The sequence below is a fragment of the Quercus robur genome, chromosome 2 (assembly GCF_932294415.1).
Source record: "Quercus robur chromosome 2, dhQueRobu3.1, whole genome shotgun sequence".
Classification (NCBI taxonomy): domain Eukaryota; kingdom Viridiplantae; phylum Streptophyta; class Magnoliopsida; order Fagales; family Fagaceae; genus Quercus; species Quercus robur.
The window spans coordinates 87763050-87788274 of record NC_065535.1 but is presented as its reverse complement, the minus strand read 5'-3'; the positions used below and the strand labels follow the sequence as shown (position 1 = coordinate 87788274).

At 34.9% G+C, this 25225-nt stretch overlaps 4 protein-coding genes across 4 annotated transcripts; 1 reads left to right on the top strand and 3 right to left on the bottom strand.

Annotated features, from left to right (window-relative positions):
- The first annotated feature begins 3564 nt into the window (after positions 1 to 3564).
- Positions 3565 to 5435, top strand: LOC126707436 (serine/threonine-protein phosphatase 7 long form homolog). Its single transcript, XM_050407070.1, has 2 exons — positions 3565 to 4512; positions 4706 to 5435. Exons 1-2 carry the CDS (start codon positions 4423 to 4425, stop codon positions 5321 to 5323), a joined length of 708 nt encoding a protein of 235 aa, XP_050263027.1. The 5' UTR covers positions 3565 to 4422; the 3' UTR covers positions 5324 to 5435.
- A 4094-nt stretch (positions 5436 to 9529) lies between these two features.
- LOC126715623 (eukaryotic translation initiation factor 5A) lies at positions 9530 to 12067 on the bottom strand. Its single transcript, XM_050416324.1, has 5 exons — positions 11790 to 12067; positions 11093 to 11215; positions 10938 to 10994; positions 10061 to 10135; positions 9530 to 9917 (listed from the first exon to the last, which is right to left on the bottom strand). The coding sequence occupies exons 1-5, from the start codon at positions 11913 to 11915 to the stop codon at positions 9813 to 9815; spliced, it is 486 nt and encodes a 161-aa protein (XP_050272281.1). The 5' UTR covers positions 11916 to 12067; the 3' UTR covers positions 9530 to 9812.
- A 2503-nt stretch (positions 12068 to 14570) lies between these two features.
- Positions 14571 to 16173, bottom strand: LOC126704951 (uncharacterized). Its single transcript, XM_050403930.1, has 2 exons — positions 16167 to 16173; positions 14571 to 15082 (listed from the first exon to the last, which is right to left on the bottom strand). The coding sequence occupies exons 1-2, from the start codon at positions 16171 to 16173 to the stop codon at positions 14571 to 14573; spliced, it is 519 nt and encodes a 172-aa protein (XP_050259887.1).
- A 2513-nt stretch (positions 16174 to 18686) lies between these two features.
- LOC126715622 (probable LRR receptor-like serine/threonine-protein kinase At2g24230) lies at positions 18687 to 22131 on the bottom strand. The gene is made up of 2 exons (XM_050416323.1): positions 21873 to 22131; positions 18687 to 21703 (listed from the first exon to the last, which is right to left on the bottom strand). The coding sequence occupies exon 2, from the start codon at positions 21438 to 21440 to the stop codon at positions 18885 to 18887; it is 2556 nt and encodes an 851-aa protein (XP_050272280.1). The 5' UTR covers positions 21441 to 21703; positions 21873 to 22131; the 3' UTR covers positions 18687 to 18884.
- Between the last annotated feature and the right edge of the window lie 3094 nt (positions 22132 to 25225).

Sequence of the window (25225 nt, the reverse complement as noted above, 5' to 3'; positions counted from 1 at the left end):
AGGAGCACAACGTCACTGTGACCCTTAATAATTTTTCCTAAGGCCTTGTTTGGTTGGGGGATGGGAAATTTGGGGATAGAAAATGGTGGGGATGGAAAAGTGGACAGATAAAAAAATTTAGTTTTTCTTTGTGTGTGTTTGGTTGGTGGGTGGAAAATTCGAAGCATGAAAAATTTGTTTGCTTAAGAAGAAAAATGAGAGGATTGAAAATGATGTTTGAATAAATTTTGCTCTATTGCTCCTATTGCATGAAAAAAATATTAATAATTTATAAGGGAGAAAAAACTGAACATTAATATTAAAAAAAGAAAAAAAGAAAAGAAATTAATGTGGAGGGAGGAGAGGGGCAAATAAGTAAATTCTCATCTAACCCTTCTTTCTCTCTCATTTTCTCTCCTATTTGGAGAGAAAACAAAACACCCCAAAATGATGGGCTCTGGAGAAAACAAAACACTAGCAAAATCACCTGCCAATCAAACAACTCCACTATTTAAAATATCCCTCCTTTTTTTTTTTCCTCCCCTTTTCCATCTCCTAAATCACTCCAATCAAACTGGGCCAACTTTGAGTTGGCATGACCTTAAGATACAGTACACTCGATTAGAATCTCCTCCCACTCAATGCCTAGAGTACTGATAAAATTCATTGAAAAAAGGGCACTACTCATTAAAAAAAAAAAAAACAAAAATTGACTTGATCTTGTCAACAAGTGCCCTAAGGCACAAGTTAAGAAGTACTAATAAGTTCTTTTTTTTTTTTTTTTTTTTGGTAAAAAGAAAATGGGGGCCTTTATGGCTATATTATACCCCCGGGCAGGGCGCCGATCTGACATAGGCTCTGGCCGTTCTACCCAGACCGTGTGGGGGGGTCAACCCCACCAAGGATGCCCACCAACACTAATTAATATAATTTATTGACTTATATGTACAAATTTATTTGGAAAAGGCTTCTCTTCAAACTAGTTTGAAGAGAAACTTTTCAAACTAGTTTGAAGAGAAACTTTTCAAACTCCTCTTATATCTTTTTATTAAATGTAAATTCTGAAAATCTAACTGTTAGATTGAATGTTCTTATTATATCCTCTGTATTTGCAAAATTTTAAGAAGATTGAAAGTTAATAGCTATTTCATCAATCTAATGTTTAAATTTCAAGTTTTTATAATATAAAATTATGCTTAAAAGATACGTTTATTGATCGAATAATAAATAATATCCAATTTAAATGAAATTTGACATGTGTATTAAGGACATAAAGAAAATGCAATCTAATGGATAGATTTTCAAAATTCACATCCAATAAAAATATATATATATATATATATATATATATATATATGAAGAATTTGAATGATTTCTCTCCAAATTAGTTTGGAGAAAAATCTTTATTATTATAGTTGTGTGTGTTTTTCTTGATATTAGTGTCAATTTTTTTTGTTGAAAAATATCATTTAATGGACTACTAAATGCACCAAAACCTGTGCTTTAAGGTATTCGTTAACAAAAAAGCCAATGCAATAGGAACAACATTAAGTCTAACACAGGCCAGAGGTAAGTATTTTTTAGAATTATAAATGAACCAAGCTGTTCATAATAGTGATGGCGGCACATTGTATCCTTGACTTGGAAAACGAAAATTACGGGTCTGTTTGAATATCACTTATTGTTGAAAATTGAAAACACTGTAGCAAAATAATTTTTAAATTGTGAATAGTACCGTGTGACCTAGTTTTAAAGTTGTTTTTGCTGAAAAATGTACTTGTGGGTTTCGTGAACAGTACACATGACCCACTAAAAAAAATGCACCCGCTAGGAAATGCACAAAATGCGCTTCCCAAACTCACACTACATATAATATTTTTAAAATTTTTTGTTTTCACCACCCTTAAATATAATTTTGAACACTCTAAAAGAAGCCAATAATAAACCAATCCATTTTAGCCTTTATCTTGGCCTTTTTAAACAAAAAGAAAAAACCCAACAACAAATCAATTAAATGAATCAAACTTACACATGTAATCTTATTTGGTGATAAGTTCAAACTTGACTCATGTTTGAAATAAAATTAAATGAAGCTTGAACTATTAATACTCCATTTGTCTCAACTAGTTTACAGGCTTACAGCCCTAGTTCATCGTTTGCTTCAAAGAGACTTTCTCTGGTCTGTAGTGCTATTGCTTATTCCTGAAAAATGAACAGCTGGCTATAAAGTTTAAACTTTAAGTCTTTAACCCATAATTAAGTTTGTAATTGTCTAGGTTTTATGATAAAGCTGTGGCTTGCTAGGTATTTTATAAATTTTGCAACAACTTTCTATAACCTTACTGTGGGGACACGATTATTTAACGGCCCAAGAATGACGTTGGGCTCGCACATGAAAGATCCCTCACAATATGAGTGGTAGAGAATGGGCTTAAAAGGCTTGCCTTTGATCACGGGGCGACGGTCCATTCCTGATTTTAGGGGGACTCATGTAAGAAAGGATTCAGCCTGAACATCCAAGCCCTACAGCGTCGTAGCTTGAGGGGTTGGACTCCTCGGACTTAGTCCGAGGAGCATTAAGTTCTTCCCCTTCTTCTCCTCCACCTTCTCTTGGCTTTCGTTTCCTTTTATACTCATATTCCTCCCTCTCTTTAGGGTCCACGTGTGAGCTTTTCCTTCGGGGCAGAAGACTTGTCCTATCCGCCCATACCTCAAGTGGTTGGGAGTAGACGTAAAGGTTGAATAGCTTGGTTAAGAATAGGGGTTTGTCAGGCACAGAGTTCTCTACTACAGTATGAGCAGTCTTTTCACTTATCCTATCCGTGCATTAAACTCCTCCTTGACAATTGGTCTCCTCAGATCAGGCCCTGGGCCTTGATATAGGATGGGCCTGGGCCATGAATTTTCTGGCCCACACTTACTTACACCACTATTTGTTTGGATTGACTTATTTGTAGATTCTCACCACACACACACACACACACACACACAAAAAAAAAAAAAAGAATAAAAAGACTGACTTATTTGTTGGTTTGCTTAAAATGGTGTAGATCAATTATAGATAGGTGTGCCAACAAAAAAAGACGTTGGCTTATTTGTTGGATGGAAACTTATGCAAAATAGGCTTAAAAATGACACGAGCTCAAAAAAACCAACAGCAACTTCTTTTATTTATTTTTTTATTTTTGTAGATATAATTGAATTTCAACATAAGGTGTCCGTTCCATGATGATTACTCTTTATCATCATGCCAAAACACCAAACGGTTGTTAGTATAAGTGGAATTTGAATCCTAAATTTTTTATTAGACGATCAGAGACTTTGCTAGTTAAACGGAAAAATTTGCTATTTAGACTGATTCTACAAAAATTTTTGGTGAATAGTATGCGCATAAAACTAATTAGTTAGTTGGACTGATTTTGGAACTCGAGTTTATTAGACTTGAGTTCCAGCCCAAAATCCGCCCATACATATCTGACGTGGAATTAAGGTTTGAAAAAAAAAAAAAAAAAAAAAAAAAAACCCAAATGGAACTCGACAGTGGCAAACACAATTTCGGTGATTTTTTTAAAATGGAAACCGAGATTGGTAAACTTGATTTCTAGGCACTATACACCTTCACATTTTGGTTCTTCTGAGCAGTCACGCCGTCCCTCTTCTCTCTCACACCGTCCCTATTTCTCTCAGTCACGCCGTCCCTCTCTCTCTCAGTCACGCCGTCCCTCTCTCTCACTCCGGTCTCTCTCAGTCTCAATCACCGGCGTTCCTTCACGCTGTCCCTCTCTCTCTACGGTCTAGCTCTCAGTCACACATCGTATAAATACACCGGTGTTCCTCACGTTCCTGACCTTGGCCGTGCCTGTAAGATAAGTCTAATTTTTAAGCTCAATTTCGTTGTTCTGCTTGTAATTAATAACTGGGTTTGTTTACTCTGCATATTTTAATGTTAGGTTTATGCTTGGTTACATAGATAATAGGGTGATTCAGTTCTGGTAAAGTTTAATTTTAGTGTAATTTGTAGTTTATGCTTGAATTTCTTCATTAGGGCCTGTTTGCTGTTTCTTCAAATATTCTGGATCTATTCAAACAGTCAACAAAACCCATTACTCCAATAGAGCAAAATGTGAAAAAGATTGCTACTTTTTTTGTATTTTTCTTTTGGGGTTAAATTTATTTACTTTTGTTAGGGTTGCTGAGAAAATGTACAGAAGTCCTGGAAAGAAAGTTTAGATCTTTTTGTCTTTTACCTTGCTTCCTTTTTGATTTTATTACTTTGATTATTGAATGTTGTAAATTTAAAGGATTTTAGACGATATTGTATGGTTTAAAATAAATCCTGTGTCTTTTCTTTTTCCTCTCATACTTGGCACATTTATGCATAGAACTTGTGTCTTTTCTTTTTCCTCTTTTATTTCTAATTGATATGGCATAACTTTTTGCAGCATGACGATAGATCCTGGGCCCATTGATCATAGCGTTTTGACGGAACAAGTGAATCATCGATTTGAGTTACTTTGGAACCCTAAAGGCCAGGTAAAAATTTCCGCATAATGGTATTTGGTGATTTATTAACTTTTTTTGTGAAGTGATAGAAGAAACCTAAAATTGATTCGAAAATAAACTTATAGATTATACTATTGCTTTTGGATTTTGAATTGTTCTTTAATGGCATATTACGTACTTGATCAAAGTATAAGATATCTATCTATTGTTATAATATTTGCAGGATCCTCCTGGCACACTAAATTGTCGATGTCGCCATGAAGAGTTGACACGTCGAGATCCTATGGTAGATGAGCGTGTGATTGCCATAGTGAGGTTGCTTGGTTTAGAGCGTCTACACATGGTCCCATCCATAAAGCTTAATCATGCATTGATCACTGCATTTGTAGAGCGAAGGCGCCTAGAGACCCATTCTTTCCACCTTCCACATGGTGAGATGACGATCACACTGCAAGATGTGGAAGTTATAATGGGGATGCCCATTGAGGGTGAGGCAATGGTTGGGTTCACTAAAAAAACTTGGAAATCTGTTTGTAATGAAATGCTTGGAATTCAAATTCCAGATGAAAATAAAACCGTGCTAGATGGTCAAAGGATTCAAATAAAAGCACTCGTTGACCGAATTGCACAACTGTTGCCTCCGGATGCAAATGAGTTGCAGGTTCATCAATATGCTCGCTATTATGTTCATCTGCATGTAATAATTGTAATTCTTCCCGTCTACCACCCTCCAAAATTGTTTGTTGCACATCTTCACCGCCAAGTTCTATACGAGGCTCCACACTTATATATAACTCGGCAGTTTTTAACTGAGGTGTCGAGTCTATCCTATCAAACATAATCCTAACATGCTTGTCTCATTTTATTTCAATAGGTGTGAAGACAATGCGGTCACTGAAAACTGCATGAGGAGAACGATATATAATTTTATGTCATGGGACCGACGGTCCAAATCCAGCTCTTTCATAATTTTCTTTTTCAACTTCTTGAAATTGATCTCCTGTCATTTTTTTAGCTAAATAATCTCTAACCTTTTACCAGGCCCTTCATACGTCACTCCATGAATCACATCACTGTGGAGCTCCCCACCATAATATAGATATAAATCAATTGAACCCATTACAAACCTATTCAAAGTCAAATGAGTTTACTAAAAGTTAGTGATAAGTATAACACTTTTATCCGATATGAATTATAAAATATTATCTCCAAGCAAATATAAAGATAACATGGAAATTTTAATCAATTATAAACAATTGAAATTTTATTATCTCCAAGCAAATAGAAAATAGAAAATAGAAAATAGAAAATATAACATTGTATGGTTTGCCAAGTAAAAATAACATTGTATGGTCCACCAAATATAACTGTGGGGCCCGGCCCAAAATAATGGGCTAGTCAAACTACGGGCCCGTCCGAGAAGCATCCTGTCCGAGGAGAAGTCACAGCCAAAACCTTATTCAAGCCCAATTGAAGTAAAAGAAACCTGTCCGAGGAGTAACTCCTCCTCGGACATTACGAAGTTCGGACGAAGAGCTCGCCCCAACCATCGCAGTTCATCCTCCAAGCATATAAAAAAGAATAAAACCCAAAATATCTCATGAAAAGCTGCCACCACCACATTAAATGTGTCACAACCACCCTCTTGGCCGCATTAATGAGGAAAAGACCCCTGAACAGTACTACCTTGGCCACTGCAACTCACAAGGGAGTGATAAGGGTGACTGATAGGACAGGTGCTCAAGTGGGGGCTTAGATGATCAATAAGTGTAAGGTTCAGATAAGAATGAGAGAGCTATATAATGTAGCGGAGTCCCTCAAAGAGGGGGACGAAAAATGGATTCGACACTCAGGAAATAGAATCTTCTGTTAGATATCCATTCTTGTGTTTTTATTCCTGCAATAATATTGTCCATGCATCAGACCGACTAAGCTCACTGAGGCTAAGTTCTTTGACCCATCCTCTACAAATATTTATTGCGTGTTGCGCCTCGGGCCAAGGCCTGATCAATAGGGTTTGGACCAGGAAAATCGTGCAACTACAATAACATTGGAGATAATATTTTTGAAATTTCCAAGCAAATTTTGTATGATTAACCAAGCACATATAAAATACTCTCTCCAAGCAAATAGAAATATTTGAATTTTTATTCTCAAGCAATTTTTTATATGGTCACTAACCTTAAAAAATTAAAATCTGTTACATTGCAAATAACCCATTAACAACACATTGCAAATAATAACATATTAAACACATTACAAACAACAACCCATTTCACAAAAAAACTCATCACAAAGAACAAATAAGAACCAATTACAAATACATAAAAAAATAAAAAAATAAATAAAAACATATTACACAGAACTAATTACTCATAAACACTATAAAAGTGGTATGTGAAAATATATATCTACAAATGAAAAATTAATTCACCAGGTCTAACCAAAAAAATTTTGAAAAAGGTTTAGATATTTACCTAGTGGTTGAACAATGAAGCTTTTAATTTTGTAGAGATCAATGAAAGTTTGCTTTGAAGTAAAAAAAAAAAAAAAGAGAGCTTGGGCGTGGGAAAGAATGAAAGTTGCATTTGAAGTAAAAAAAAATGGCATGGGAGAGAGCTGGGAAATTTGTGTGTATTAGGCAGAAAGCAGTCTGTTTGTGATATATTAGAGAGTAATGGGAAAGCTGAGACAGTTGGGTTAGTTGGAGGAATTTAATTGGAGCTCGAGTTTAGCAAACTTGAGTTCCAATTTTTAAAAAAATTTACCTGCTTGGAACTCGAGTTTGCTAGACTTGATGTCCAACGCAGTAAAAATTTACCCAACTGGAACTTGAGTTTGGCAAACTTGAGTTCCATGTGGTTTTTTTTTTTTTTTTTTTTAATTCCACGTCAGATTTTATGCTGGACGGACCTGGAGAATTTTGGGTTGGAACTCGAGTTTATTAAACTCGAGTTCCAAAATCAGTCTAACTAACTAATTAGTTTGACGCGCATACTATTCACCAAAAATTTTTGTAAAATCAATCTAAATAGCAAATTTTGACTAACCAAAACCCACCATCAAAAACAACTTGAAACTTGAAAGATGCACTATTGCTAGAAAATGGCAAACACAAAATTTATCCAATTTTTAGCTCAGCCCCAACCAAACGCATGGGAGATGTTAGCCTGATGGTAAGACCTAATGAATCATCATAGAATAGACGTAGCTTGTTCAAACCTATTATTTGCAACAAAAGAAAAATAAGCAAAAGGTTGTCTGAACTAGAATGTAGGAGTATTCCCCAATGGGATGGGGACTACTAGCACATTTTTATTTTCATTTGGAACATAAAGTGAATTGGGGCTGAGCTAAAAATAAGCAAAAGGTTGTCCCATGGAAGTAAACCATTTGATTTTGTATTACCAGACAGCATATGAAGTGAATTCCTCGAAAACTTGAAAAGTGATATGGTTAATACTTATCATTTTCAGTTGCCATTGACAATCTTTTGGTGAAATGTGCCAAAGTTTTACAAAGGCAAAATAGTATCACACCCCATTTTCCTGAAAGGTTCAGGTGGTCTTCATTAGGAAATGAGTCAAGTTATTGGAAGAAACAAACTGAAATTGAAATCAAAGCCAGCTTAATAAAAAAAAGCATGCAACCATTCACAGCAAACTTATACCTAAACAAGGTGGTGAACTGCACTGTGTCTCTATAAAGGTAGAGAAACTCTTCGTTCTGAACACACAGCCATATAACAAAACAAAGATCAATCAGTTGTTCCCCATCTCAATTATTAGAGAACCAGCAAAACTAGTAGGCTTAGCATGGCTAGAGAGTAGCGACTTTCCTATGAAGTCAGTGTATTGGACAGACTGAAGTAGAAGGTTTGACACTACTAGTAAGTCTCTGCCTTCTCTGCTAAATGTTAAGCTGAGGAATAGGATGGTTGATTCACACAACTTGGCCCTTTATTGCTTAATCAGAAGACTCAGAACTCCATCTTCTAATGTGTGTATTCTCACTTTTGGTCCCAATACAATTATATTTGGCAATTCACTGCATGTGCTTGCCACCAATTTCAGAAAGACTGGGAGTCTAATTCCTTTGTCCTGATGAATTTGGACATCAGAAATTCTAATTGGCATGTCAAAATATAGCACCTACAAAGACCATGATAAGCTTTATCTCTACCAATAAAAACGGATTGAATCAACCAGTTGTCCAGAGAGATATTGCAAGAAATTTGAATTACTTTGTCCGCCTTGTTAAGCTTGAGCAAATTTTAAGAGACACCTATTCACCTTTATTATATGCTTGGATGGTTTCAAAATTTTGCTGAAGTATAAGCCTGACTGAACGAACACCCTTAAGCCTAATCAATCTTCAAAAGACTAGTGTATGAAAAATGCTTAAATAACAAAGAAAGTGACATAGATAAACCTTTATGCAGATCATAGTTATCTTAAGTGATGCATTCTTGGCTTTTCCAGGCTTTGGTATACAATTCTTTGGTTCTACTGAAGAATTTTTAATGATCATCCTCACTTATACCAACCTTTCTCACTTATTGTACGAATTCACATGCCAAACTTTAAAAGGATGTTGGAAAAAGTTAATGGGCGGGGGTATTGGTTTATGAACCATTTTTAAAAACTTTTTATGAGGAAAAAAAAAAAAAAAACCTAATTTTTTAAAATTGTATTAAAACTTTCCTAAGCTAATTTAACAAATGCCCCAAACGCACCATTAACTGAAATTGTCAATTTCTTGTCATGGAGAAGGACATGCAAGCCAAAAAATTAAAATTTCCAACTCCAGCTTCAGCAAAATTCATTGGATTACTTGTATTAATCCATGAGAACATCAACTGTCACTCTCCAAAAACTAAAATTTGCATGTGTGATGATGTCACTGAAGCCAAGCACAGCAGACAGAACTGGTCATAGCTGCCACTAAAGGTGGGAGTAAGGCAAAGCTAAGCAAAACAAAAACATGCATTTCCACGTAAAAAGACATATTACAGGCCTTAACTTGACAAACTTAAACAGAAATAAGATTTTGACACCATAATTATTACTCATATTTATATGAATTCCATCCTACTGTAAACTTAAGCGCCATTCATTGAGGGAACAGCAGCCTCAGATTTTCTTTCTATTTCACCAATCATGAGGCTGACAAGATTTTAAGCACAGGCCTAAATTCTAACTTATAATATGCTGAATGCCATCTTATAAAATTTATTGCACACATACAGCAGATAAAATCCCCATATGTTTCATTAAAAAAAAAAAAGTTTTCATTTGCCATCAGCTATAGCTACTGCTACAGCATCATGTTTAATTTTTAGGGCCAATGTCCTTAAGGGCACAGATCTGCTCCTCTCCCATTGCAGACATGACAGTCACCACAAGGTCCTTTCCATCAGCAAACCCATCTTTAATCTACACAAAGGAGCGCAAAGACAAAAAATTTAGTCTATACGGACAAATGAATAAAGAATATATCAGAGACAGAGTGGTCTCCAAAGATTTTGATGCTTAAGCAAATTAGCATGGTTAATGAAAAAACATTCTCAATGACATACCTGGCTAAGCAGACTGTCATCAGTGGGAAGCCTCAGATCATCCTTGGTGTTTCCATTCTCAGTTAGAAGACTCACCTACATGACACCCAACTTAAATTGGTTGATATCACAAAATACAATAAGCAAGAGCACTACATCTTTGATTGCAAACTAAAATAATATTTAATCAGTTCAAGAAGAACAAAAAACATGTAGCCATTGGTCTCTCTCATCTTCCATTGCAAACTAAAAGAATATTAGCTGAGAACACCATAAATCAAGTAGCCATGCAAACAGAGAAACAAAGCTAAGACTCAGTTTTTTTGAAGTACAAACATTGAAACTCTCCATATAAAACAGAGAATTCTCTTCTTAATTGCCTGTTTTTTTGGTAGAGTGCCTTATGGAAAGGGAAATGGATATGAAGCATGGTTTAGTTTGTATTAGAATCATGAATGTAAATGTCATGCTTTAATATAATGAAACTGAGATTAACTGGCAAAAATATTTCAACATCCTAATAGTTTTGCACTCTTCCTGTAAAACTACCCTTAATCTAAAACAGCAGGCCAGCTGATACAAAGTAAATAATCTGCATCACCCAAGCCAAAACTTGTTTTTTGATAATTTGATAGTTGGGGGAGGGGGGATTTGAATCTTAGACGTCTCATTTGGAAACACTAGGATGTGGTAATTGAGCTAGACAGCTCTTAGCATCACCCAAGCCAAAACTGAAAACTCAGGTGGAAGAATCTCAATTTAAAAAGCATAGTCTTGTCTGCATACACAAGATCCATTCCCTATATAATCATTATTATCAATTGATGGTCTATTAATAAACACAGGATAGCATTGCCTGAAACCAAAAATTGGTAATAACTAATAAAAGAAAACTTACAAAACCATCTTCAGAGATATCAATCAACTGGTAGTCAGTACGATTAACATGAGGAACCTGCAAAAACAAATAATGAATCAAAAGGACCAACAACCCAATGTGCGTCAGCACAAAAGAACGCCAACATGTCAAGCAAAATTAGAAATAGGCTTTACATCACAGTTGTGGGATGAAGGAACAATATCTTCAAGCTTCTTCCCATTAAATATGTCGATTCCAACAAAGTGACACTTTGCATGTCCATGCTTTCCTGTTTTTGAAGTGGAAACTTCAACAACCTGAAAAACACCAGAGGCTTATAATTGGTGATATTCTTTGAAAGTCTATATCCTAAAAGTAGACATGAACCATCACACATGTGCACATGCAAACTTTACGTCTTCAAGATGTTACTCACAATTATCTAATCTCTGACATGTAGTAGAGCTTAGCCATCTCCACTAAGCTTAAAAAATGATCACTTAAACAGAAACCCATATGCAATCCCTACTCAAATATGGTTTTATATTACCAACTTTTCTACACATAATTCCCAATAGGGCAAAAAAAAAAATCAAGTTTTTAAGAGGTATCCCACATGAAAACAACTTCAATTAACCATAAAATCTAAGCTTTAATAAACAAAACAAATAATCACATGAACCCAGATAAAAATTCACAAAATTAAAGCCAAAACATAAGAAAAAACCTGAAAAAACAAAAACCCCAACAACTAGTAAAGCACCAATAATAATAAGAACTAAAATTAACCCATCAAAGATTTGGAAAAATAATATAAACCCAGATAAAAATTCATAAAATTAAGCCCCCCCCCCCCCCCCCCAAAAAAAAAAAAAAAAGACACAGACATACCTTGCAAGGCCTGTTCTTGATGACAATATAGCCATTCTTGCGAATGGTACCAGCTTGCTGAGGGTAAGTCTTTGAGGCTCCAGCGTCAGCCTTGGACTCAAAGTGGTGCTCCTCACTGTCCGACATTTTCTAATAACCAAGCTTGCTTCTCTTCTGTCTCTGTCCCTCTGTCCCTCTCTCTCTTTCTTTTGTCTCAAGCTTTGTTTGCTTCTCAGAAATGAGAAATGATGAGAATTGAGAAGAGGCAGACTTTTGGAGGGGTCTGCCAGAATTGAGAAGGGTCCTATTCCTACATTCTTAACTCTGGTTAATGTAAGATAAGATCTTGGCCGTTGGATCAATGTGTCACAGTTTAGCTCTCATCCAAGGAATCATATTCCATATGCTCTCTCACTACACAAGTAGTGCACAATTTGCATTTGCAATTTTCCCTTCCACTTAGGATTTTTATTTTTAAATTATAAAACAATATTTTTTTATTAAAAAAAAAGTAAAGTTGCATTGTTTTAAAATTGATTTGGAAAATGTTCTATTTTTTTTCCTTCTTAAATTTGTAGTTCTTACATTGAAATAGTTTGTTAGAGCATTGACATTCAATGCTTCAAAAGTACCAAAAATGTAAAAAAAATGTCCAAACAAGATCACACCAAAACCACCCACAAGGGGCAATATATTTTGCATGCCGACATGATACATGTCCACTTTAGCTCATATTAATCTTTTTTTATTTATTATTCACTCCTTTCTTTCTCTCTCTCTCTTATCTACTTAAAACTCTCACTCTCTCTCTCTCTTATCTACTTAAAACTCTCACTCTCTCTTCTTCTTTTCTCTCTCCTCTTCTTTTAGATTATCTTAGTGTATTGTAAAATAGAGTATGAGATGTTGAGTCTTGAGTGAATTGTTAAGTAAAGAGCATTAGTATTAGTGGTGCTAAAAAGTTACATTGCTATTTTTAACACCACCAAATACAAATTTATGACTACATTGGTGGAGCCAAAGTAAAATTATTTGGCTCTACAACTATAGCTTTGTAGTGAATATATTATTTTATTGTAGTTGATATATTATTTTATTGTATTGTTTATATTATTTTATTATGTTGAAAACTAAAATAAAACCACTAATGTTGGGTATTTTGTAAAGTGAGAAGGTAAGATAGATAAAGTAGCTTTTTGTGAAACTATATTACTAAATTTATGGCTCCACCAATGTGAATGGTTAATGTAAAACCCAAAAAAAAATTGGCATTTTTTTTTTTTTTGAGAATACTCTTAAATCCTTATTTGGTTGAGATAGCATTAATGACCTGGACATTTTTTGAAAATTATAAAATTTTCAGCCTCTACCCATGAAGGTTTTTTTTTCCTCATATTTTGAAATTAAAAACACACTTTCTTGAGTTCTCAGAGCTTTGTTTCGAGCAAACACCTTACTGAAAACCTTCCTCACTAGCACAACTCTGGTTCACTGGTGACTAGTTTCAGGTTCTTTCATGGCACTTGCCTTCATTCCATTGTTTAGGCTAATCACAAGTAAGGTAAATTCTTAATTTTTGTTGCTCTCTTTATTGTAGTTGTTTGTGGCTTTGTGCTTAGATTTGAGTACATGAAAATGGGAATGTGTGTGCATTTTGTCCTCCACTCATGTTGATACCTCGTGTAAGGATGTTGTATAAGACCACAGCAACCCTCCATTGCTATCTGCTATGATTCTTCAACACCACATTCACTAAGAGGCTCTACATATATGTAAAATTCAACTCCTTTTACCTGAGATGTCGATTATCAAACATGAGTTCAATGCCTTCTTCATGTATGAACAACATGGCCATACCACCTCTTGAGGACAACAGTATGTAATTGTCATGCGATTGACTGTCCAATTGCAGAATAGGTTATAACGATTTAGAGCCATTTACAAGCCTATCTAAAACAATGAAAATTTACAAGTTGTTATAATGACATATATAAAAATAAAAAAAATAAAAAAGGAAAATTTTATAAATGTTGGAAATTGAGATAATTGCTAGCTGGATTTTACTGCAATACATTTGATGTCCTATCTGGACTTTAATGTAAATCACTTTCCAATTTTAGCCTTCTATTATGCTACTTCTTCAGTCAATTTCAACCCTTAGTGCGTGTTTGGCAAAAATTAAAAAGTCAACTTATTTTACTATTCAGTTTATTTTTACTACTATTCATGAGTCTCAGTGCACTTTTTGGTACTATTTATAGGTTCCATTGTACTATTTCAGCTAACTTTTACCTTTATCTACAGTAATTTCAGCAAAAAATTTTCAATTTCAACAAAATAAGCAAATCCCAAACAAACCCTTAACAACACATAAATTATCTGATAGCATTCCGCTTGTTTCAACGCATATGTTAAAACTTAAAACCAATCGACATGCAAAAGACTACATGTATGACAGCCTTGTTGTAAAGAAGTGTCAGATAACTTTTCAATAGCAAAACTACTTATTGACTAATTGTATCTTTCGGCAATAATAGAAAGATAGTGGATGACCACTTAAATACAAAAGTTCTATTACTCTTTTGTTTTATTTGTTGTGACCACTACCTCCATTTTATATTACAACAATAAAGATTTGTATCAATTGAGCAAATTTAACACAACACAAACAATTTTATGTTTTTTAAGGTCAGTAAAATTCAATGTAGTTATTTGTTTAAATTCATTTTTTTTTTGCATATTTTAAATTCAATTAAAGAACTTTTTTTTTTTTTTTTTTGAGAAACCGGAAAGAACTTGTCATTAAACATGCATGAAAATTCTGTCAGCAGTTACAAGCTCTGTTACATTACGATGAATGTCCTCTAACCATACTTGTGGTTCATACAAATTCTTCGCTAGCTTAGCGAGTTTGTCTGCAACGTTGTTACCCTGGCGCTTGGTGTGAGTGAAGGTAGCCAACCTAAATGTTGATGCTAGGGAGCGGGATTCTTCAATAATGTGCCCAAATGCGGACATGCAAGGTTGCTCTGCAGTGAGGAGTTTAAAGATAACCTCTGAATCGCCTTCGAAAACCACATCCTGAAGCCCAAGTTCAATTGCAAATACGATGGATCTCCTGCAAGCCAACGCTTCCAAAGCTACCACAGTTGGAGGCAAATGGATTCGTTCTGATAGCGCTGCAATGACCAAGCCCTCTGAATCACGTACAACCACACCCAGAACTGCTGCGACGATGTCCGGAAAAGTAGCGCCATCAAAATTTACCTTGTAAACTGAGGGCAACAGTGGCAGCCAGTGAGTTGACGTGTACCCTTAGGTTATTAACCAATTTTAATTATAGTTTGCCAAAAACTTGACGTGTACTTGCAAATTTGCAATAGCACCGTATTGATGGGTTTTGAGACTATATGATCAATCCTCATTAAAATTATTTAAGTATCAAAGATTTCAAACGTTGAGTTTTCACAAGGGTGGAGGTGTTTAGAAAGGCAATTTGCCTTTCCTCATATCATTATCTATATCATTCTTGGTAGTTTTTTTTTTTTTTTTTTGATCAAGCTTGGTAGTTGGTAGTACTCCACCACAAAAGGCGAGGGAGCAAGACAGTGTATAAAACAAGAAGTCAGACCCAAACTAATGCATTCCAGTTCCAAAATTAGCACAAGCCCAATATATATAAGATGGAAAAAAAAAAAAATGGTGATTCAAAAGCCCAATTTGTGACTCATCTTTTCTTCCTTTTTTTTTTTTTCCAAAACGTGTTATTCTGAAGCTTATGCCCGAAGATAGTTATATCATAATGCCCAATTTTAATGGCTCACACTTTCTCTTCTCTAAAAAGATGCTTAGTGGGGCAAATTGGATAAGCATCTGATGCTCAAGGAAAAGCCAACTGGGTCCATCGGAATGTATTCTTTTAGGGGACAATTTTTCCAACCCATCTTAATCAAAGAATGTCATAGAACTTAATTTTCTTGTATTCACATCCTTTATCTATTGGAAGGAGATACATTTTTATGCCTTAACAAAATAGCTCAAGATGGTTGTAAAATTTGCTGGCACTATACAAATTTGCACTTAATGTTTAATCAAATGACTATGTTATAGATAATAATAACCTAGGTAGTACAATAATAAAAATGAAAAACAGAGGTTTGTGAGGGGGGAGTGGGGGGGGTGGTGGAGGGAAACAAAGATCAAAGAAAGACGGTGAGAGACCGAATTGGAATAATGCAAAGGGACATCAACCTCATGAATATTGCTAATGGATCCTAGAATCATGCTGAGAAGCTCCACTCAAAAAGGAGCGTCTGCAGTTTAGCTCTGTAGTTTTGCCTCATAAGAATGATAAGTCATTTAGATTTAGTCATCGTGACATTATTGTGCCACAACTACCTCGCATTACATCTAATGTGATGTGATTCTCTTCATTTTCGACATTTATTGTGCCACAACTACCTTATATCACATCTAATATGATGTGATTCTCTCTTCATTCAGCAGGACAAAATTGCCTAGTTGCGCCCTACAAATTAGAGTGTCTAAGTGATATGAGTCACGATAGCTCCAAAGCATGAGATTAGTGGGACATATCCAAGCAAGAAATGGGGATCAATCTGTACCTATAAATAATCTCCCCATTTCCACATAAAGGTATGACCATAAAAACTTACAAAAATAGAACTATTACTGTATTTAACTGATGCAACATGACTGTAATCATCAAAATGTCGTCGGTGAGCCTCAAAGGAATAGATATTTTTACAAAAATTTGTGTTAGTCTGTACAGATGAGGTGGTCTTTCCTTCCCTAAACCCTCCTCCCACAGAAGTCATTTGTTTGACTCAATCACTCCTAGAAACTTTATTAAACTTTTTTTTTTTTGAGAATAACTTTATTAAACTATTAGAAGCACGTCACATAAATCTTAAATAATTGCCATGCTTTTTTACCTTGCCAATGAACGATTTTGATGTCTATTACAATGTCATGATAATTAATATTTGTAGAAAAAGATATATTGCATAGTGCATCACTGATTAGATTAGCCAGAGTTTTGGATTACAAAATTTTAATACTCATTACTATGGGAACTATTTTGGGTCATACATAATTTTAATCTTAGTCAAACATGATTTTGGAAGATCTTTTCTAAAGGTCGAGTGGTATATGAATGATGTTAGTCCAGCATAAAACTTTTAACGCATGACTTTAGCAGCTGCAACTCATGATAATTGTGTTTGAAAATTATTATTGCCACCAGTTGGAACATAAGGCTTGAGTCATCACTTCAATTCAACAGTTATAATCACTTATACATACAATTGTTTTGTGATCATAATTGGTGTGGAAATTCCTATATGAAAATAAGGGGACAAGAATTCTACGCCGGCCTTAATTATTCAGTCAAAGAAATATGCTTTTCTTTTCTTTTTTTGGTTTATTTAATCTATTTGTAGTAGTGTAGAATAATAGAAAGAGTAATTCTTTTCCACAGGCCGAAAGGAAAAGGTTCCACACTTGATAGAAATGAGAGCAAGTACCATTTTTGCTGACGCTTATTGTTGTTGTCGTCGTCGTCTTTGCTAAGTTGTTGTTTTGCTTTGCCTTTTGTTCCTTTTTTTTTTTTTTCTTGCACTGCCATAGTAAAATTTATTGGGTTGTATTAACGGGCATCCGGTAATTTTATAATTTTTTTGGTACAATTTTGTCTTTTTTTATAGTTTTATATCATATATTTCAGTGTGAAGTCAATTTTGTATAAAGACAAAATATTAAAATAAACAAAAAGACTAGTTTTATGCCCTTTTAATTTATTTATTTAATTTTTTTTATTAAATGAGACTCACTTTTGTACAACCTTAACAAGCACCTATGCCGTGCTTGTTAACATTTGCCAAACTGATAACAGGAAACTTTTACTTTTTTTTCCTTTAGTCAAACTCTCAAAAGTGAAAAATATTGACATGCTCATCAACCAAACCAATTAACCAATCCACCCCATTTTGAGAATTATAATGATAATGTCCTTATTAGGTATTAGCTATATTTGCAGTCCCCATCTTATTATGATAAGGTATGCATGTGTCCTTTATTAGTATCGAGTGTGGTAGGAACCTCTCACTGTAAATTTATATTATCATGAACATGAACTTAGCAATATTTTTAGTAATGTACGTAAAGAATAATATAATGCTATAAAATACTAGTATAATTTTTTGTAGGATTAGGAATCTCTGTATCGTCTCTGTAGTAACCAGTGGTTGATACCAGCTTTATATTGACAAAACGGACTACAATTTTGCTAAATATGTGTTTCAATTTCCAAAAAAGTAAGACTCAAAGAAAATGTTATTTGTACACTTATGACCTAACCAAATCCTATAACAAGTGCTGCTATTCTTTCTTTTGCTAATTATATGAAGAGGATTCATTGATGAGACTTAATAACCATATGTGTTAGTCCAAGCTCACCTCAATTAAACAAAAAAACAAAGTGCTGCTGCTATTCTCGCATGTACATAGCCACAAAAAAACAACCATTGATCAATTTATGGTCCAGGGTGGTCCATGACTAGAAACAAATTAGAGTAATGGCACCATACCTCTGACACCACGTCTACCACATATTCTAGTTGTAGAAATAGCACTATAGAAGAATAAATATACTAGGATACAAGTTTGCATATCATGCAGCAACCACAAGCATTTCTCTCGAGGAGAGAGACCCCTAAACCAGCATACAAGTTTTGGGTTTTGAGTCCTCATTCCAAGTCATTAACACTGAAAAGAAACAAAACCCAAAACTCATCTCATGAGTATGCCTACAAAATTTTAAGCTAAATTTGCTTCAGAGGCTTCTCTGGAATCAAGTGAATTCTAATACTAGATGTAAAGCTGCAAGGAGATACCATGTTTGAAAGATCAAACGTTTTTTGTATATAAATTAAGCTTTTATGCCACCAACAATGGAAAGGGAAAAAGAAAGACATCAAAACCAAAACAGAATTTCAGGACCACTGTACATTCCCTCCCAAGGCAGCATAAAAATAACTCATAAAGAACAAAAAGGGAATAAAGCAATTTCCATACTACCCCATTTTTCACATTTCATCACTGATGAGATGTTGGTTCAATATCTTTAAGAAGTCCAACTATTTGCTGCATGCTTGGTCGCTTTGAGGGAAGGTCAGCTGTGCACAGATATCCAATCTTGAGGGCCTCCTCCATCTGGTCATCTAGTCCTGTATCACGTATTTTTGGATCAATGGCACTTAACCCTTGGCTATTCCTTACTAATCCTCTAACCCAACACACCAAGTTCGTTTCTTTCGCCTCAGGATAGTCATCTCCGATTGGCTTTTTGCCTGTAATCAGCTCAAGCAGAACCACCCCAAAGCAATATACATCAGATTTTGGCGTAGGGGAGTCATAATCCAGCTGAGTGAACTCTGGTGGCACATACCCTGGTGATCCACGAGCAATCTCCTCATCTAATCCATTGCCAAAAATCTTAGCCAGACCAAAATCAGATAATCTTGGCTCCAAGTTATAATCCAGATAAACACTACTAGCTTTGACATCTCTATGAATAATTGGAGGTGAGCAACCATGGTGGAGAAATGCCAGTGCTCGGGCTGTACCAAGTGCAATTTTGTGACGAAATCTCCAAGTTGTTAACAACCCTTCAGAGCCAACATTTTGAATACCATCATTATCCTCTTCCTCCCATGTATCTGTGCTCCAATCCTCTACAGTTTGAACTCCAAGTGGCAAGTCATGAAGCAAATTCTGCAAGTTCCCATTCTCCATGTAGTCATAGATAGCAATTCTTTGGTCCCCAGCTAAGCAATATCCTGTCAATGGAACAAGATTGGCATGTTTGATTCGACCAAGATACTCGAGTTCTCTTGCAGCTTCTTGATCTGTCAATGTCGACCCATGAACCAAAACTTTCACTGCAACATGAATTCCACCAGGTAGAAACCCCCTATAAACAGGCCCAAATTTGCCTTCAGCCAAAAGGGTACCACGGTCAAAATTTGAAGTTGCAGACAAGAGGTCTGCAAATGTAATATTCAACAATGGTTTCTCAAAAATCACTACTGGCACTGAATTTGCTTGCTTAACATCAGCCACCCATGTGGTCGAATCAGTCTTAAATGAAAAGGGGCCTGAAATATTTTGTTCTTCTTTGTATGAGGTCTGCTTTACAGCCCACATTCTAGTTTTCTTTCTGCAACCAAATGCTATAAATAGCAACCCAGTAAGCAAGCAGATCATTGAGAGGCTTAGAGCTAGAGCAAGCGTTGTTCCCTTATGTTTAGCAGGTTTTCTTTTGAAGAGGACGGGGTTTGCAGCAATTGGACAGCTGCTTGAGGAACCAATGAATGATGTTTCAAGAGTTTCCGGGGGGAAATTTGTACAAAGGCTTAGGTTATTGTAGGAGAAGTTGAACCCCCCCATCCATGGGAGTTTCTCTAAGAGAGACAAAGGAACTTCTCCACTCAAATTGTTGTGAGAAACATCAATAATCTGGAGGTTTTTGACACTTGGTACCGGAATTTCCCCGGTAAGATGGTTCCGGGAAAGATCAAGTGTATTCAAATTACGCAATAGTGAGATTGCATAAGGAATATGACCAGTGAGACTAGTCCTTGACAGATTAAGATATTCTAAACCCAAGGGCATTTCAATACTCGGAAAGTCTTGTCTAGTAAATCTATTGTATGCAAGATTAAGGTGTTTGAGATTCTGGGCTTGACTAAGATTGCGGAATATTTCTCCACTAAGCTGATTCTCAGACAAGTCTAGATAAACCAAATGAGACCAAGTGTAACTAGAATTGAATTGTACCTGAGATATGTGACCTTGAAACTGGTTCCTGCTCAGGTCCATGACCTCCAGCTGTTCCTGAAACACACCCATTACAGAACCCTGAAACACATTCTCAGAAATGTTTAGGCTAGTGATGGATTTCATTTCTGAGAAATCTGAATCCTTGCCATAAATCACATTTCCTGCAAGGTTCAAAGTTTTGAGCTTGGACAATGCAGCACCAAAACCAGCTGGAAGATCCCCATTTAGCTGATTCAGTGAAAGATCAATGGTGACCAGAGAACGGCAATTCAGAATTCCTGCTGGGATGCTTTGCTCAAATCTGTTTCCATTAAGTTTAAGGACTTGCAGGCTGACTAGGGAGCCTATGGTTGCTGGAATTTCCCCAGAGAAATTATTCCTTGAAAGGTCCAAGCTTTCTAGGAAACCAAAATTGCCAATGTTGTTAGGGAGGGACCCAGAAATCTGATTGGAGGAAAGATTAAGGCTCTTGAGTGAGCCTAAACTCCACAAATCTGAAGGCAAGCCAATGATTTTGTTGTTACTAAGATCCAAAGATCGAAGCTTTGTGAGCTTGCCAATGGTTGTATCAGGAATATAACCCGTGAGGCCTAAACCAGTGAAATCTAACCCAGTAACAGGTTCTTTTTCACCATCACAGAAAACCCCTTGCCATGAACAAACAGGAGAAGAAAAGTTGTGGGAAGAGGCTAATCCCATCCCCTTCAAGAACTCAGAGACAAAGAGCCCATCTGAATTAGGTTGTTGAGAAGCCAAAAGCTCGAAGAATAGAGTGAGAATCAAAATGGAGCCAAACAAACCAAAACCCATTTGGGAAATGAGCTCAAAGAGTGAGAAACAAGTAGAGGGAAAGGAGATTGAAACCAAAACCCTCCAACCAGCTCAAAATCCTTGCTCAACTTCAAAACCACCACTACTCATCATAAATGGCTCTGGGTCCATCTCAGAAAAATACAGTGCTACTTCACTGAATCCAACACCAAAACCAGCACCTCTCAGTCTGCAGTGGTTTTGGGTTTCAAGAAAATATAACTCTTGGGCTTAAACTCACCTAAAAATGAAACTTTTTTTTCCTGCAAATGAAGGGGGACCATTGTAAGTTATAAATTATAATGGCCATAAAGCCCCAAAAAACTGAGTATAACAAACAAACAAATGTCTCCAGTAGTTGTATTAGTATTCAAATTAACAAATGGAGAATACGAGAACTAACGATGTTTCAAGAGAGAATGAGAGTCTCACCTTGTCTTGCTTTAGCAGGTCTTTCACAAGCCAACAAGTACAAACAGCCAAAGTGAAAGATGAACTTTTGTCTTTGCGTTGAACATGAGGAGGGAAAAAAAGACACACTTTATTGAGAAAGAGAAACACATTAGGAGACGGGTATATTGGGAAAAGGAAAGAAAGGGCCAAGCACGGTTACTCAGTGTCAGAGGTTGGGCTCCATAAATGACACAGATTCAATACAGATATCATCTGTTATGGGTTTGGTGAATTTATTCAGAGCTTGTTAGGTGGGGTTTTAATGATTCTTCAAATTGTTGTTGATCAAACCCCTTTTGTTTTTTTAATGTTCATATTTGTTATTTATTAATGTAACATTTTAGGGATGCTATAACATTAGGAGAAATAGAAAAGTTGTCAAAAAATTAATTATTATTTTTTCTTATCCTTATAGTTTGCTTTATCTCTTTGTAACTAATTGAGTAGTGCATAAACACTAAATTGAATAATGTTAGATCATAATTTTTGTCAAAACTTATTCACGTGGTGAGTTGTGAGTGGTGAAGTTGTAGACCCACCTTTTTTACTACACTACTCACAATTTATTATGTGCACAAATTGTAACAAAAGTTATGATTTTAGCATTTACCAATTATCAGTATCATCGTTTTTTTTTTTTTAATTTATTATTCACGTCAACAAATATAAAAAAAAAAAAATTTATCAAAACTTTTGTTTTTCTTGACTTCGTATAACTAAATTGCAGGGAAAAAAAAGAGTAGTTTCTGTCAAAAAGTACTTAGTTAAACACTGCTCATGTTGTACTTGTGGTAATAGGAAAGTATAAAGATTCTTTTCCATTTTTTCTTCCTGAAAATCAATTTTTTTTCAAAAGTTGTATTCCCTTGTTGATTTTTTGTAAAATAGTTTGATGGGACTTTCAGGACTTTAGAGTATGTCTACTTTGAAATGGAATGAAACATGTACTCCTCGACACTCGATGGCAAGAAATTGGACGGTCCAAAGTCCACGAGGATCTCACATAATGCATAAATATTCTAACTTTGCCTTTATGCATTAACTACAAAGTCTATATCGCAATGCAATTGTAGTTCACAAATGAACTAACTTTGTGGATAATTCTATACGTGAGGAATTAAAGGTTTAGAAGGTGCTCTTACCCTATTCCATTAAACGAAAGTTCATTTCTTTAATTTATTAATTTTTGGAGTTCTGGAACAAAATATATATATATATATATATATATATATGCAAGAAAAATAGCTGATATATTATGGGAAGAAGTCGTTTAGTTATACTTATAAAAGGCATTGGCAGTAAGCCTACAAATGTATTTTGTTGGTGGGAAATTGTATTTTGTTGACTTTAACCATTGAAAAAGCTTCCTCCAATCCCATTATCTCTCGAGTGACCCTTGTGTTGTTTCCTTTTTCCCCTCAATCAATGCTTAATTGCTTATTCGAAGTATATGATGGGGCCACATTTAGTGTAAGACTCAAGAAACCATAATTATAACCTAGAATCAACCATCTAGACCATTCACTTGATGGGACATCCTCAGATTCCATAAAAATAAAAAGAGAAATGATATGTCTACAACATTTCTACAACATTTTTACAACAAATCCTAAGTGACAAGTTGTTACTAGTTGTTATTGTTGGGGCAAAAAAGTAATTTTAGCATTAGTTTGAAATTTAAACCAATAATAACTAACCACTTGTGATTTGTTGTAAAAATGTTGTAGAAATGTTGTAGACGTAGCATCTCTCAAATAAAAATAAAAGAAAAATTAAGTGTCATGTTTGTCTTATCATGTATGTTAAGCAATCTATACTCTATAAAGTAGTTCAAGTTCACATCATAATGTGAAATTGGGCTACAGTATAGGCCTTGATCCTTGAGTTAGCCCACAAAACTCTCTCTCTCTCTCTCTTTCTCCTATTTTTCTTTTGAGGGTTAGTGGCTGCATAATAATGTATTCACTATTTGTTTCTTATTAGATGAATGATTAATCATGCATTCATTCCTTTGAAATAATAAAATAAAGTAAAAATCTTGCATTCATAATTTGGACAACCTTGGATTTGATAAAATAAGAGCAAATCACACAAGGCACATGAGGGCTTTGAAACACTGAGAGTGACCCTTCGCCTAGTAATAGCATAGCATTATGGTCTTTGCACATGGAAAATCAAGTGTAGAAGCATGACTGCGGGACATAAACAATGACTTTTAGCTTGGAGAAATATATAGTATAAGAGAGAAAATAATAGTATACTATAAACTATAAAGACAATGACTGAGACACAGAGAGAGAGAGAGAGAGGGAGCAAGGAGTTAAAGCATGCCAAAGTCCAGACAGCAAAAGAAGTGGGGAAGAAGATGCACTCAGTCTTTAAATGATTTGCATTGATTGAGAGTTGAGGAGTGAGGAGTGATAAGAAATCAACCGACATAATAACAATTCATAATTAAACATCCCTTAACTTTTTATATTATCATCTTAATCATCAATCCTGCCAACAAACGTATTCTTCAAACAATTAATTTTTAACAAAAAAGTAGTAATAGTAATGCTTAGCAATACAATAACTACAACAAGCAACCACCTCATGTTAATTGGGTACATAACTACAAAAGTCAGAATTAGAATCTAATGTATGGATAGCTTTGGCCTTTGTGTTGGCACCTTACACACAGGCCTGCCAAACAAATTTATGGACATGAGAGAGGTATTAGGTATATATGTCTTAGGTAGGTTTCGTTCCCTCCTCCCTCTTATCATTTTTATAATATATATATATACACACACCCTCCCTCACTTTTAAAAATGAATGTTGGCACCTTATACCATGCCTGCCAAACAAATTTATGGACATGAGAGAGGTATTAGGTATATATGTCTTAGTTAGGTTTCGTTCCCTCCTCCCCTCTTATCATTTTTATAATATACATATATATACACACACCCTCCCTCACTTTTAAAAATGAATTTTAATCGAGTGTCCAATGACAATGATTAAGATTGATGCATTTAATGTTTTATTAATGAATTTTTTTAGTGAATGCTTTAAGGGTATTTGTTTGAAAAATACTTTTTAGAAATATTTTATGGAAAAATTAAAAAAAATAATAAAAACAACTGATTTTTTTTTTTTTTTACAATTTTTTATATTTCTTATAAAAGTGGTACTAAAATATTCCTAAAACAATTTATTAACAAATGTTTTAAGTGCACCCATTAGACTCTAAAAACTGTAATAAAAAAATCGTAAAAGTTCCTAAAAGTATTTTCAAAATGAATGTATTTAAGGTATCTGTTAACAAAATCTTATATATATATTTATAT